The following is a 12,061-nucleotide window of genomic DNA, read 5'->3' as shown; positions in this document are numbered from 1 at the left end:
TGATAGAGTTATATTATCCAAACTGTCCACTCTGACATATAACCCTTGAGGCAGTGTACCTCATTTGAAAGTTTCTTTATGTAAGCCTTACACTGTGAGGTGGTGAGATCCCTCATCTTCCCAGGAAGCTTCAGGCTCTTCTAATCTGTCAGGGGACCAGCCTGGTACTGGCCCAGTCAAGGATCAAGAGGGTTCGAACTGCAACCTTTGCAAGCACCTCCCTTCATACACACGATTTGGGCAAAGAGCTCCTCAGGCACAGTTCAGCATCTGGCCCTGGGTATTTTAAGGAAAACAGTGTCACCATCTACTTTATTATTTCATCTCTGCAAAGCTTTTTCTAGTGCCTCAGATTATTTTTTTGTGTGCATCACTATAAAGATATTTTAGACAGATATGTAACTGAAAAGGTTTTGCCTGGGCTAAAGGTTATTTATAACTGCGCTGCAAAATGTGTTTTAGCATCTCCCTCTTGCTCCCATCATGTTGGGGTTTTCTATTTCTTTGCTATCTTTATCCATCAGAAGACATATTCATAGATCAACGTTTACTTTCACAGTCTAAATGGGTTTATTATGCTTGTTTGCTATTACAGGTATTGTAAATTGGCCACAATTTGGCAACCTGTTTTTTTCTTCCTAAGGCAGATTCTTTTAGATTTTGTGAATTATGTTCTTTAAGAATATTTTTCCAGGCAGTGTGAAACCACTCATGGCATAAGTAATTTTGCCTCTTTCATGGCAAGCTAAATGAACAGAATTTTTTACAGCATGCCCTGTAATTGTTGCTATTAATAGATTTACCTTGTAGAATGATTGGTGTCATTGATCATTGCAGTGCACAGCTGAGCCCCATTAAGCTGTCCACGGCATTAGAACCCTATCACCACACTGTTGGCATGAAGGGACCTCCTGGTTGGCAGACATGGTAGAGAGAGGCCAAGGACTGAACTTCCCTTTTACCCTTAGAAGCAATTCTTGCCGGTGAGGTTACAGGGACATTGACATGGAACAGTGTAAAGGAAACTCGCACGGCTCCTGCCAGGGCCATAACTATTCTGTGAATAAACAGAAGATTTGTGTTCCCGTGATTGTCGGCATCTTGCTTTTCAGCAGGACTTTATTTATTGGCTTTGTGACAGTCACAACACACGCACCCGCCAGTCCCACAAAAGTTCAGTTGTAGAAAAATTACTGTTCATTTGTTTTATTCACCTGAAATGTGTGCTAGAGCCGTGGCTCAGATATGCGGCACACCAAGTTTCATGATTGTGAGGCAGAACTAAGGACTAGATCCAACTAGGGAGTATGTGCATTTACTTTAATGGAAATTGGATAGGGGCCAAAATTCAGAGATCTGTGGCCTTTGCTTGGGAACTGTGTGACAGAAGCAGGGATAGAATCTCGTTCTTCGGCAGCATTTAACTGTCTTAACCACGAGACTCTCCTTTCTCTAGCTGCAATCCGCTGCCTCATTCACTACGTACTTTCCACCTTTTGCAACAAATGAGGCAGGGGGGCTATAGACAGCAGTTTCCTTCCCTAGGAAACCCTGATTCATCCCCAGAGCAGTTCCATCTTGTGCATTGAATGAAGCAAAGGTCCCGTGGAAAAAATATTATGCGGTAAAGTAGTTAAACAGAAATTCCATCATCTGGGACTACGTTAACCCCCTCACCCTTCTAAGAAATGACTGAATCATTTTAGCTGAAACCAATAATAATAATTAATTAAGAATATAATAATAAATTAATTAGGCATGGAAAACTTCATCATGAGCAATTTAAATTGAGCAAAGTTAAAAGCAATGGAAAGCAGGATCTTGAAATGGAAAGCACTAGGCAGTCTTAACTGTTACTAACTGTGCTACATATAATTTAAGTGGTAACATCTCTATTTTACTGATGGGAAAACTGAGGCACAAAAGTTAAGTGGCTTTTGTTAGCTCACATAGCAATTCAACTGGGGAGCAAAAACTAGAGCCCCAGTCTAACACACAGTTCTGTGCTTCATCTGCTAGCTCATGTGTGGGGTTTTGTTTGTTTGTTTGTTTCCTTTAATGCTGAACTCCTGGCTGTCCTGAACTCTGATCCTTTGTCAAACCTTATCTGGATCTCTAGTTGCAGAACTGGACAGGCAATCTCAGGAGAAATTCCTTTCTCCTGAAATTGCCAATACATCCTGCTTCTTGATGAGGCAGAAATATACTACTTCTCTCATGGCTTTTCTACTTCTGATCCATCTGAAATGTTAAAACACACAGGCTGCTGTGAAAAATGAAAAATGATAAAGGCAAAAATATTATTCAGACATTGAAAAACTCATTTGGGTTTATTTTCTCCTAACCAGTTTCTCATCAGTATCGATTAAAAAGTAAGTCACTCATGTTTAGGCTCAAATCTATCTCCATCCCAACTGACCCAAGACACACAGGGCCCAATAATTCCTTCTTGTAACTCCATTGGCTTCAGTTGAGGTGCACCAGGACAAACTTGTCGAATATTGTTTGTTATAACAATTAACTGATATTGGAAAATTTGGACTTTGATCGGAGGTTATGGGGAATCAGATGAACTCAGCATCCTTTAAAGGAGCATCTCTTGCTATTTTTGCTCTGCGTCTCATTTTCTGTCTCTGTTGTCCATTGTAAAGCCCCATGTCACACACATGGGCTTGGGAGGGTTGATACATTGTAATTTAGCAATATAGTCAGCTTGTAAATCCTTGCTGTGACATGCTAAGTACAGAGCTGTGCATCTCTTTACTCCAGGGCTGGGCAAACTACAGCCCATGGGCCGCATCCGGCCCTCCAGACATTTTAATCTGGCCCTTGAGCTCCTGCCAGGGAGCAGGGTCCGGAGCTTGCCACGCTCCGCACAGCTCCCCCATACGGCTCTTATGTGTAGGGGCAGCCAGGGGACTCCACACGCTGTCCCCGCCCCAAGCGCCTGCGGACAGGGCAGCATGCAGAGCCGCCTGGCTGCGCCTCCGCGTAGGACCCAGAGAGGGGACGTGCCACTGCTTCTGGGAGTTGCCTGAGGTAAGCACCGCCCAGAACCTGCACCCCTTGTATTGAAACATATTTATAATAAGGCTCTTTCTGATGAGACTAAAGTGACCTGGTTTTCAGTGTCCACTGATTGTGTTCCATAGCAAAAGTTGCACCTACCATGTTTATTAAGAGCTGCATGCAAACAACTGAAGGTAAGAAGCCATTTCTAGTGCTCAGCAATAAAAAGGTTTATTTGTCCTACAAACCCAATAACAATGCAACATATTCTTGAGTGCCATTTACTGGCAGCATATCTATCAACTATTTACTTATATACAGCTTTGTCTCTTCTATGGAAAACTCGTATAAACTTTATAACACGGGGATTCACTAACTCCTGACAGTGATTTTACAAAGTATTGATGATCTACCGTTCGCAGAATACCTCTTTTGGAGTCTGTGTCACTGTGCACCAGGGGGTTGAGGAAGGATACCTACCTGGATCACTCACTGTAATGTACTGATTGGTGGGCCTGGTGCCTTGAAAGAGACTATAGAAATGTCAGCCATTGTCATTTCGTCGTCGTTGTCTTCTTCTTTTGGATTAAAAAGAGCAATATTAAATGTCCAAGTCTAGGTTGGTGATCCAACTGATTGCGTCAAGTGACGCATAGGGATGGCAGAGATATCCCCAGGATGTGATTTTTTTGGGACATTGAGAAATGAGGAGTTCCATAATTTGAGAGCTGTTTCTGCAGTCACAAACAGGTTTGTGTCTCAGTCCCCATTTATGAAGAAGGTAGGCACATCTGCTCTTTGGATATTGGAAAATCCTTGTTCCTCATTCAGTGAAACTCCTGAAAGATTCTCGTGTTGTGATGAATTTGGGTGGGTGGTTGAATGCCAGTATGGGAAGCCACTGTTGTAGCATTGATTTTACCTTGCCTGTAATGATCCACGTGGTGGTGTTGAGAACTGATGTGTCCAGATGAGTGAGCAGTATTCTGTGGTAGAGTAGACAAGGGCCAGTGAAGAGGTCTGTAGAGATTTTTTTCATCGGCTCCCAAGGTTGATCTTGCCACTTTCTGAATGAGATTTACATACATCTTTATTTTACCATGAATATTTTTCAAGTGCTGGTGGTATGTAAGGCATTTGTAATTGTCGGGGATGTTAAGCAAAACAAAACTGAAAGAACATAAGGTTGCAAAGTCAAGCACTCAAAAGTTAGGAAATGCCAAAATTAATGTAGCTTGTGCAGCCTTGGCAACAGCCCCTAATTGACGGGCGAAGCTATTGCAGGGAAAGTCCTGCTCAAACCCTGCAGCCCTGGGCTGGAACATGCTCAGTGCAAATGGAATTTGGCAGCTACATTCTCCAAAGATTCCAGCAAGTCTCTGCTGAGCATGTGTGAACTGAGGTTTTACAGAGGCCCATAACGCAGCCAAATTTTGATGAGTTTTCACGGAAATAGCAAAAGTGCATCCCTGATACAGAGAACGTAAGAACATAAAAACATAAGAACAGTCATACTGGGTCAGACCAAAGGTCCATCAAGCCCAATACCAGTAGCAGTGCTACCAGCTCTGCTTATAGTACACTCATAGGAGATTAACAAATTGTAGTAGCCATGAGAAAACTAAGGGCTGGTCTACACTAAAGGGAAAAATCGATATAAGATACTTTCACTTCACGAATAATAAGCTGAAAAAGTAGTATCTCTATCGATCTTCTTCTCTCCGCCCTCACGCACGGATCGATGTCCGGGGCTCTCTCGTCAGCCGCGCCACCGCCCGCGGGGCGGTGGAGTTAGAGAATCGATAGAAGCGTTCGATTCGATCGATATACGCGCTAGATATATACTGAGATCCCTCGATCGATCGATCGTCGCTACCTACCGATACGCGTGTAGTAGGTAGAAGCAGAGAGAATGGAAACTTCTACAGGTGCAAAGTGGTAGATACAAAGACAAAGTTTCCTGAGAAAAGTATAAATTACTCTACGAGATACAGATTAATGTCTGGGATGGGAGGGGATTGAGGAAATAATGAATGGTGGGATGGCCTTTTCCTGCTAAAAATATGTTATGGTCTTATAAACTGACTGCTTCCTTCTCATTTAAATACACCGAAAGGTGCATAATAATATTATTGGCCTTTTATAGCCTCTCTTCAGAAGCAGTGATATTTAATAGTAAATTTATGTTACTTTTTAAAGAAGTTACACCATAAAGGTCACCAGATTTGGTCAGTGTGTTTTAATTTATACACACTTTAAAGGTTACATTCCTCAGTTCTCTTTCAGTAACACAGTCTGTTTATTTCGTTATAAGGTGTGATTGTGTACAACATGACTAAAGGATCTTATGAAATACAATGAAATATAATAATAATAATAATGCCCTGGAAACCTGTTATCAGGAAATCATTTTCTCATAGTTCAGTTTTACCGTAACCAGAGATTTTAGTAGCGCTGAGTTCACAAAGGCCTGATCCTGATGTGTGCTGACTACCCATAACGTCTAGGGAAATCACTGGATTTAAAGAGATGTAGTAATTTATACTTGTATATTTCTTTCCCTCCCCACTCTCTAGGGTCCCTGCATAGAAGATTTAAAGTATGATGATATGCTTAGGGCTAGATTGAGAAGTCCTAACTCATTTTGGTGAGCACCTACTAACATGAGTAGTACTGACGTTTGCAGTGTTACTCATGTGGGTACGTGTTCACCTATATTGAGATTGCACAGTCTTGTCCTTAGATTCGTATACAGATTGCATATAAAATGGGCCATCTTATACTGTACTGTTTTCACCTCCTGCAACAAAGGAAACAGCTACTTGAAAATCAATGATGAGGAGTTTTCATTGCCCAACAGGGGCACTTAAATTCCCTCATGACAATTGCAGACTGTGAATGAGTCTTTTTTTCAGTTCATGGTGGTTCTGATATTTTCAGGATAGGGCTGGGATCCAGGAGACAGAGTTCTCCATGATGGACAAATCCTCAGAGATTTCTTTGTTTTTCAAGCGATTAGTTGTGCCATCCAGAAAGTCTTTGAGTATTACTGGAGTGTTTTCAAATTCCTCTCTCCCTTGGTCATCTTTAGCCAGTCTTTTCTGGTTAGAAATTATTTTGTGTAACGTGCATAAAATATTCCTGCTAGTGTAAAGCAGATGGGATCATTGTAACCTTATTTGCTGGGAAAGAGGGAAGGAGGGATGGCTTCTTCTCTGTTTGACATCAAGGTTGCTCTAAGAATTGTTGTCCAGAAAGTGGGTCACCATTTCCTCTTGCACTGAGAGAGAGCACTGTGTCATAAAGCTCTACTGGTAGGCAAGGTGTACCCTAGATGTTTACATCTTGTAGAAGAGCAGGAGTGTGAGGAAGAAGGGTGAAGTCCTGGGGTAGAGTCATAGTGCTCCATGCATTACTCCCTTCCTTTGCCACCCTTATCCTTATCCCTGGCATGCCCCCTATGCCAGGGGCTAAATGTGGGAGCAGCATAGAGAGATAGTCATTGTGCAGATGAGCTTGGCTAATGATCACATGCCTTCATGAACAACATCCATTCACTGTAGATTCTTCACCCACTCTCTTGTAGAACCCATGGTGGACAGAAGGAGCGCTGAAGATGCCTTTGTCCAGCAGTAGGCTAAGAAAAAGCATAGATCCTGGAAACATACAGATTAAAGACAGAAAAGCCCTTCACATTTCTGTATAAAACTCCCCACCATTTTGTGACTCCACATTTTCTTGACCCTCGGAATAGAGGAATAGCACCAGTTTTTCCTGGGCTCGCAATCCCTTTCCAGCAGCAGAATAAGGACAATGGATTTCAAAAAAGTGGACTTTCACAAACTTAGAGAACTGGTAGGTAAGATCCCATAGAAGAAAATATATGGGGGAAAAAAGGAGTTCAGGAGAGTTGGCAGTTTCTAAAATAATGAATAGTAAAGGCACACCAGCATACTATCCTGATTCAAAGGAGAAATAGGAAGAATAGTAATATGGCTCCCTCAGGAGCTGTTTAATTACCTTAAAATCAAAAGGGAATCCTACAAAATGTGGAAACATGGACAAATTACTGAGGATGAGTACAAAAGAATAGCACAAGGATATAGTATAAAATCAGAAAGGCTAAGGCACAAAATAATTAGACCTAAACATCAAGAAGGCTGAGGTATTTAATGCCTATTTTGCTTCCATCTTCACTAAAAAGGTAAATTGTGGCCAGGTACTTAACACAATTCAGATTAACAACAAGGGGAAAGAAACATAAGACAATAGGGGAAATAATAGCTTAAAGAATATTCACATAAGTAAGGTTATGTCTACACTGCAAAGCTTTGTCCCCAAAACTTATGCCATTTTCATTAAAGCGCTTTAAGTAAACCGCTGTTGCATGTCCACATGATGGTCCTTGTGTCGGCTGAGCGCATCCAGGCTAGCAGCACTTGCATTGACACGGAGAGCAGTGCACTGTGGGTAGCTATCCCACTGTTATTTCTGGGGGAATTCTGAGGGAGCTGCCCGAGGTATGCCCCGCCCAGCCGGAGCCCGCACTTCTTACCCCCTCCTGCTTCCCAACCCCCTCCCCCAGCCCGGAGCCCCCTCCCTCACCCAAACTCCCTCCCAGAGCCCGCACCCCAAACCCCCTCCCATACTCTGAACCCCTCAGCCCACACCCCAAACCCCCTCCCGCACCCCAGCCCGGTGAAAGTAAGTGAGGGTGGGGACGGAGAGTGAGCGATGGAGGGAGGGGGGATGGAATGAAGAGAGGCGGGGCCTCAGGGAAGGGGCGGGACAAGGGTGTTTGGGTTTGCGCGATTAGACAGTTGGCAAGCCTACCGCCGACATCAGCCCCCGCTTCCCCCCTGCTCTGCACAGCACAACAGTCTCTCTCTCTCTCTCTCACACACACACACACACACACACACACACACACACACACACACACACACACATCCACACCTGCCTACTTGCCTCTGTGTTCCTAGTCCAGGAGAAAGTGGCGTTCCATGTTAATGATTTGTTCTTTGCTACCAGAGCTCACCTGTCAGAAACTTCCCAGAGCTTTGAAAGGGGAGGGACACATGTCTGCAGGACAGCAGATTTCAAAACAATGAGCAGAGTGGTCATGGGAGGCACTGTGAGATACTGGGGGAGGCCAGTTATGGCAATATAATGAATGGCAATGTCTACATAGACGCTTTGTCGCTTTAAGTTTGCTGCAAAAAGCTTTATCCCTCTCATCAAGGTGGTTTTATTTTGTCGCTGAAACTGAAGAGTTTTGTCACCCAAAGTGGCACTGCAGTGTGTACATCTCCACTGTTTCATCACCAAAAGCTGCCTTAAGGAAATAGCTGAAGCAATCTTGAAACCATTAGTGATTATCTTTGAAAGCTAGTGGAGGCTGGGTGAGGTCCCAGAGGACTGGAGAAGGACAGACATAGTACGTATCCTTAAAATGGGGGAACATAGATGACCTGAGGAACTATAGACCAGTCAGCGTAACTTTGTTAATAATTTGTTCCAGAATCTGTCCAGGTATCAATCACTTTGTAAGCACCTAGAGGACAACAGGATTGTAAGTAATGACAAAGCCATTTTGACGAAGAACAAATCATGCCAAACCAACTCAATTTCCTTCTTTGTCAGGTTTACTTGTCTAGTATATAGGGGGGAGGCTGTAGATATGATATATCTTGATTTTAATAAGGCTTTTGACACAATCCCACATGACAGTCTCATAAGCAAACTAGGGAAATGTGGTCTAAATGAAATTAATATAATGTGGGTGCACAACTGGTTGAAGATACTCAAAGAGTAGTTATCAGTGGTTTGCTGTCCAGCTGGGGGGAGGTATCTAGTGGGGTCTGTCCTGGGTCCTGTACAATTCAACATTTTCATAAATGGCTTGGATAACGGAGTGCAGAGCATACTTCTATAATTTGTGGATGACACCGGGCTGGGCCAGGTTGCAAGCATTTTGGAGGACATGATTAGAATTTGAAATAACCTTGACAAATTGGAGAATTGGTCTGAAATTAAAAAAAATGTAATTCAATAAAGACAAATGCAAAGTACTACACTCCAGAAAGAAAAAGATAATTGCACACCTGCAAAATGGGAAATAACTGTCTAGGTGGTAGTTCTGGGGGGGTTATAGTGGATCGCAAATTGAATATGAGTCAAAAAGGAAGTTGCAAAATATGCTACTATCGTTCTGTGTTCCATTAATAGGGGTGTCATACGAAAGACATAGGAGGTAATTGTCCGGCTATACTTGGCACTGGTGAAGCCTCAGCTGGAGTACTGGGTCCCACTCTGGGCACCACACTTCAGGAAAGATGTGGGCAATTTGGAGAGAGAATCCAGAGGAGAGCAACAAAAATGATGAAAGGTTTAGACAACCTGACCTAAGAGGAAAGGTTAAGAAAACTGGGCGTGTTTAGTCTTGAGAAAAGAAGACTGAGAGGGGACCTGCTAACATTCTTCAAATAAATTAAGGGGTGTGTTAAAGACAATGGTAATCAGTTGTCCTCCATTTTCCATTGAAGATAGGACAAGACATAATGGGCTTAATCTGCAACTCTGGAGATTTGGGTTGGATATTAAGAAAAACTTTGTAATCATAAGGGTAGTTAAGCTGTGGAATAGGCTTCCAAGGGAAGTTGTAGCATCTCTGTCACTGGAAGTTTTTAAGAACAGGTTAGACATACCTGTCGGGGATGGTCTAGGTTTACTTGATCTTGCCTCAGCTCAGACAGCTGGACTAGATGACTTCTCAAGGTCCTTTCCAGCCCTACATTTCTATGATTCATTCCAAGCAAGCTGTTGAAACTCTTAGCAACAAAGATGTTTTCTTTTGCCCTTGCAACTGTGTTTTCTTAATATTTTCCAGGATGTAACTCACTCCTCTGGGCCCAGTGCCTCAGCAGCTTTTAATGGTTCTAATTGCTTAACTATCTATTGTGGCATAATTAAAAAGCCTTTTAACATTTCACTTCCCTCCCACAGATAAATAGTTTCCAGCCCGTAGGATGTGACCTACAGCTTCTTCTGTGGAACATTAAGGCAAAGGATTCTTTCAGGCTCACAGCAACATCTCCTGTCACTATAAAGCCCTTTCTACTCATGTCCCTAAATAGCCTCACTGACTTCTTCCCTGACGTTTGGTATTCACTGTTTCAATTGTGTGTGTAAAGGGCACTGTCAGGCTTAAAATATGTCCTTACCTATAACATGTTACTAATAAATCCTGAGAGTAAAGCAAAAATAACTACTATAATCAGTAATTTCTTACAGGTAATTTTTTTTTTTGCATTTTTTTCCTCTTCTAATATGATCAGAATATTTTAGACAGTTTCATCCTGCACATCTTGCATGATACCAAAAACAGCAATTAAAATAGGTTCAAAACACATTGGACCAGAACCACAGTTAGCGCACACAAGCGGATCAATGCTGTTCTACAGCAGCCGAAGATCTGGCCCATCTGCTCTCCAGACTAAGTTGGGTGGTGTAGGTAGTTCTGCCTATAATTAAGGTTGCCAGATATTATTTTCCATTATAAGGTCCTGTTTTTAGTTGCTTAAACTTTGCCAGACAATTCAGGCTGAAATTTTCCATACAGGCATCTGCCTAAAGATGTTTGTTTGGCTTGGTTATTGGTTTTCTGTTTGCTGTTTGGTTTAGTTTGTTTAAATTTTAGCTGAAATGATTCAGTCATCTTCAAGAACAACATTAGGGGGAAATGTGGTGTTTTCCCATGTTACAAATTCATAGTACTGTTTTGTTGAGAAGCTGTAATTCCTCTGTGCTTTGGAACAGTGACTTGAAATTTGGCAGTGGGATTGCATTAGTGCCAGGGATGTGCCTTTTGCCATTCCATTGAAAATGTGACTGATTTCTAAACCTCCAAAAATTCTAGTTTGCACATGCTCATTGGAGACTTGTTAGATTTTTGGCAGCTAAATTCTCTGAAATTTCCATCTGCATTGAGCATGCTGTATCCCTTTACAGTTCTACATGGAAACTGGATGGCACATGCCCCAGAGAGCAACTGAGTATGCTCCATCCTGGGGCTGCAGGAGCTGAGCAGGAGGGTTTTTCCTGAAATGGGTTCTCCAGGCAGCCAGAGGGTGCAGTTGCACCAGGCACAGGCACTGAAAGTGGGAAGACTTGTCTGTCCTGTGCTCTCAATGCTTCTTCTGCTGGCACTCAGGCAGGCTGGAGGAGAACGAGGAAGACGCCTGACTGGAATTAGGGTTGCCAACTGTCTATTCACACAAACCCAAACACCATTGCCCTGCCCCCTGACCTGCTCCTTTCTGAGGCCCCGCCCCTGCCCCACCCCTTCTCTGAGGCCCCGCCCTGCTCACTCCATCCGCCCTCCCTCCGTCGCTCGCTCTCCCCCACCCCCACTCACTTTCACCAGGCTGGGGCAGAGGGTTGGGTTGCAGGAAGGGGTGTGGGATGCAGGCTCTGGGAGGGAGTTTGGGTGCTGGAGGGGGCTCAGAGCTGGGGTACAGGGTTGGGGTGCAGGAGGGGTTGTGGGCTCCGGCCGGGCGGTGCTTACCTCAGATGGCTCCCGGTCGGTGGCACAGTGGGGCTAAGGCAGGCTCCCTGCCTGCCCCGGCCCCACGCCGCTCCCAGAAGTGGCCAGCACGTCCCTGAGGCCCCTAGGGGGGAAGGAATCTCCATGCATTGCCCGCACCTCAAGCTCCGACTCCTCAGCTCCCATTGGCTGGGGAACTGCGGCCAATAGGCACTGCAGGGGTGGAGCCTGCCTTGGCCCCACTGCGCCACCGACCAGGAGCCGCATGAAGTACGCGGGGCCAGGGGGCTGTGCGTACTGCTCCTCTGCACGTCACTCCTGGAAGCAGCCAGCATGTCCCTGCGGCCTCTTGGGGATGACAGGGGACTCCATGTGCTGCCCCTGCCTGCAGGCACTGCCCCCACAGCTCCCATTGGCTGCAGTTCCCGGCTAATATGAGCTGCGGAGTCGGTGCTGAGGGTGCGGGCAGCGCATGGGGACCCCTGCCCCTCACAGGGGCAGCAGGGA

The 12,061-nt window shown here is 44.3% G+C and overlaps 1 protein-coding gene across 8 annotated transcripts in view; it reads left to right on the top strand.

Moving 5' to 3' along the window:
• Nucleotides 1-12,061, top strand: part of TSNARE1 (t-SNARE domain containing 1) — a 667,577-nt gene that overhangs the window by 568,915 nt on the left and 86,601 nt on the right. The window contains exon 14 of one of the 8 annotated variants that reach the window (XM_039525399.1): nucleotides 6,596-6,748. The exons of the other annotated variants lie outside the window; for them this stretch is intronic. Coding sequence (XP_039381333.1) covers nucleotides 6,596-6,715 — 120 coding nt within the window. The 3' untranslated portion in view covers nucleotides 6,716-6,748. Of the gene's footprint in view, nucleotides 1-6,595; nucleotides 6,749-12,061 lie in introns of those variants that run through there. 8 annotated transcript variants of the gene reach the window in all.

The sequence above is a fragment of the Mauremys reevesii genome, linkage group 2 (assembly GCF_016161935.1).
Source record: "Mauremys reevesii isolate NIE-2019 linkage group 2, ASM1616193v1, whole genome shotgun sequence".
In the NCBI taxonomy this organism is placed as follows: Eukaryota; Metazoa; Chordata; order Testudines; family Geoemydidae; genus Mauremys; species Mauremys reevesii.
Note: the sequence above shows the minus strand (reverse complement) of the source record. Positions and strands in the feature narration are given on the sequence as shown.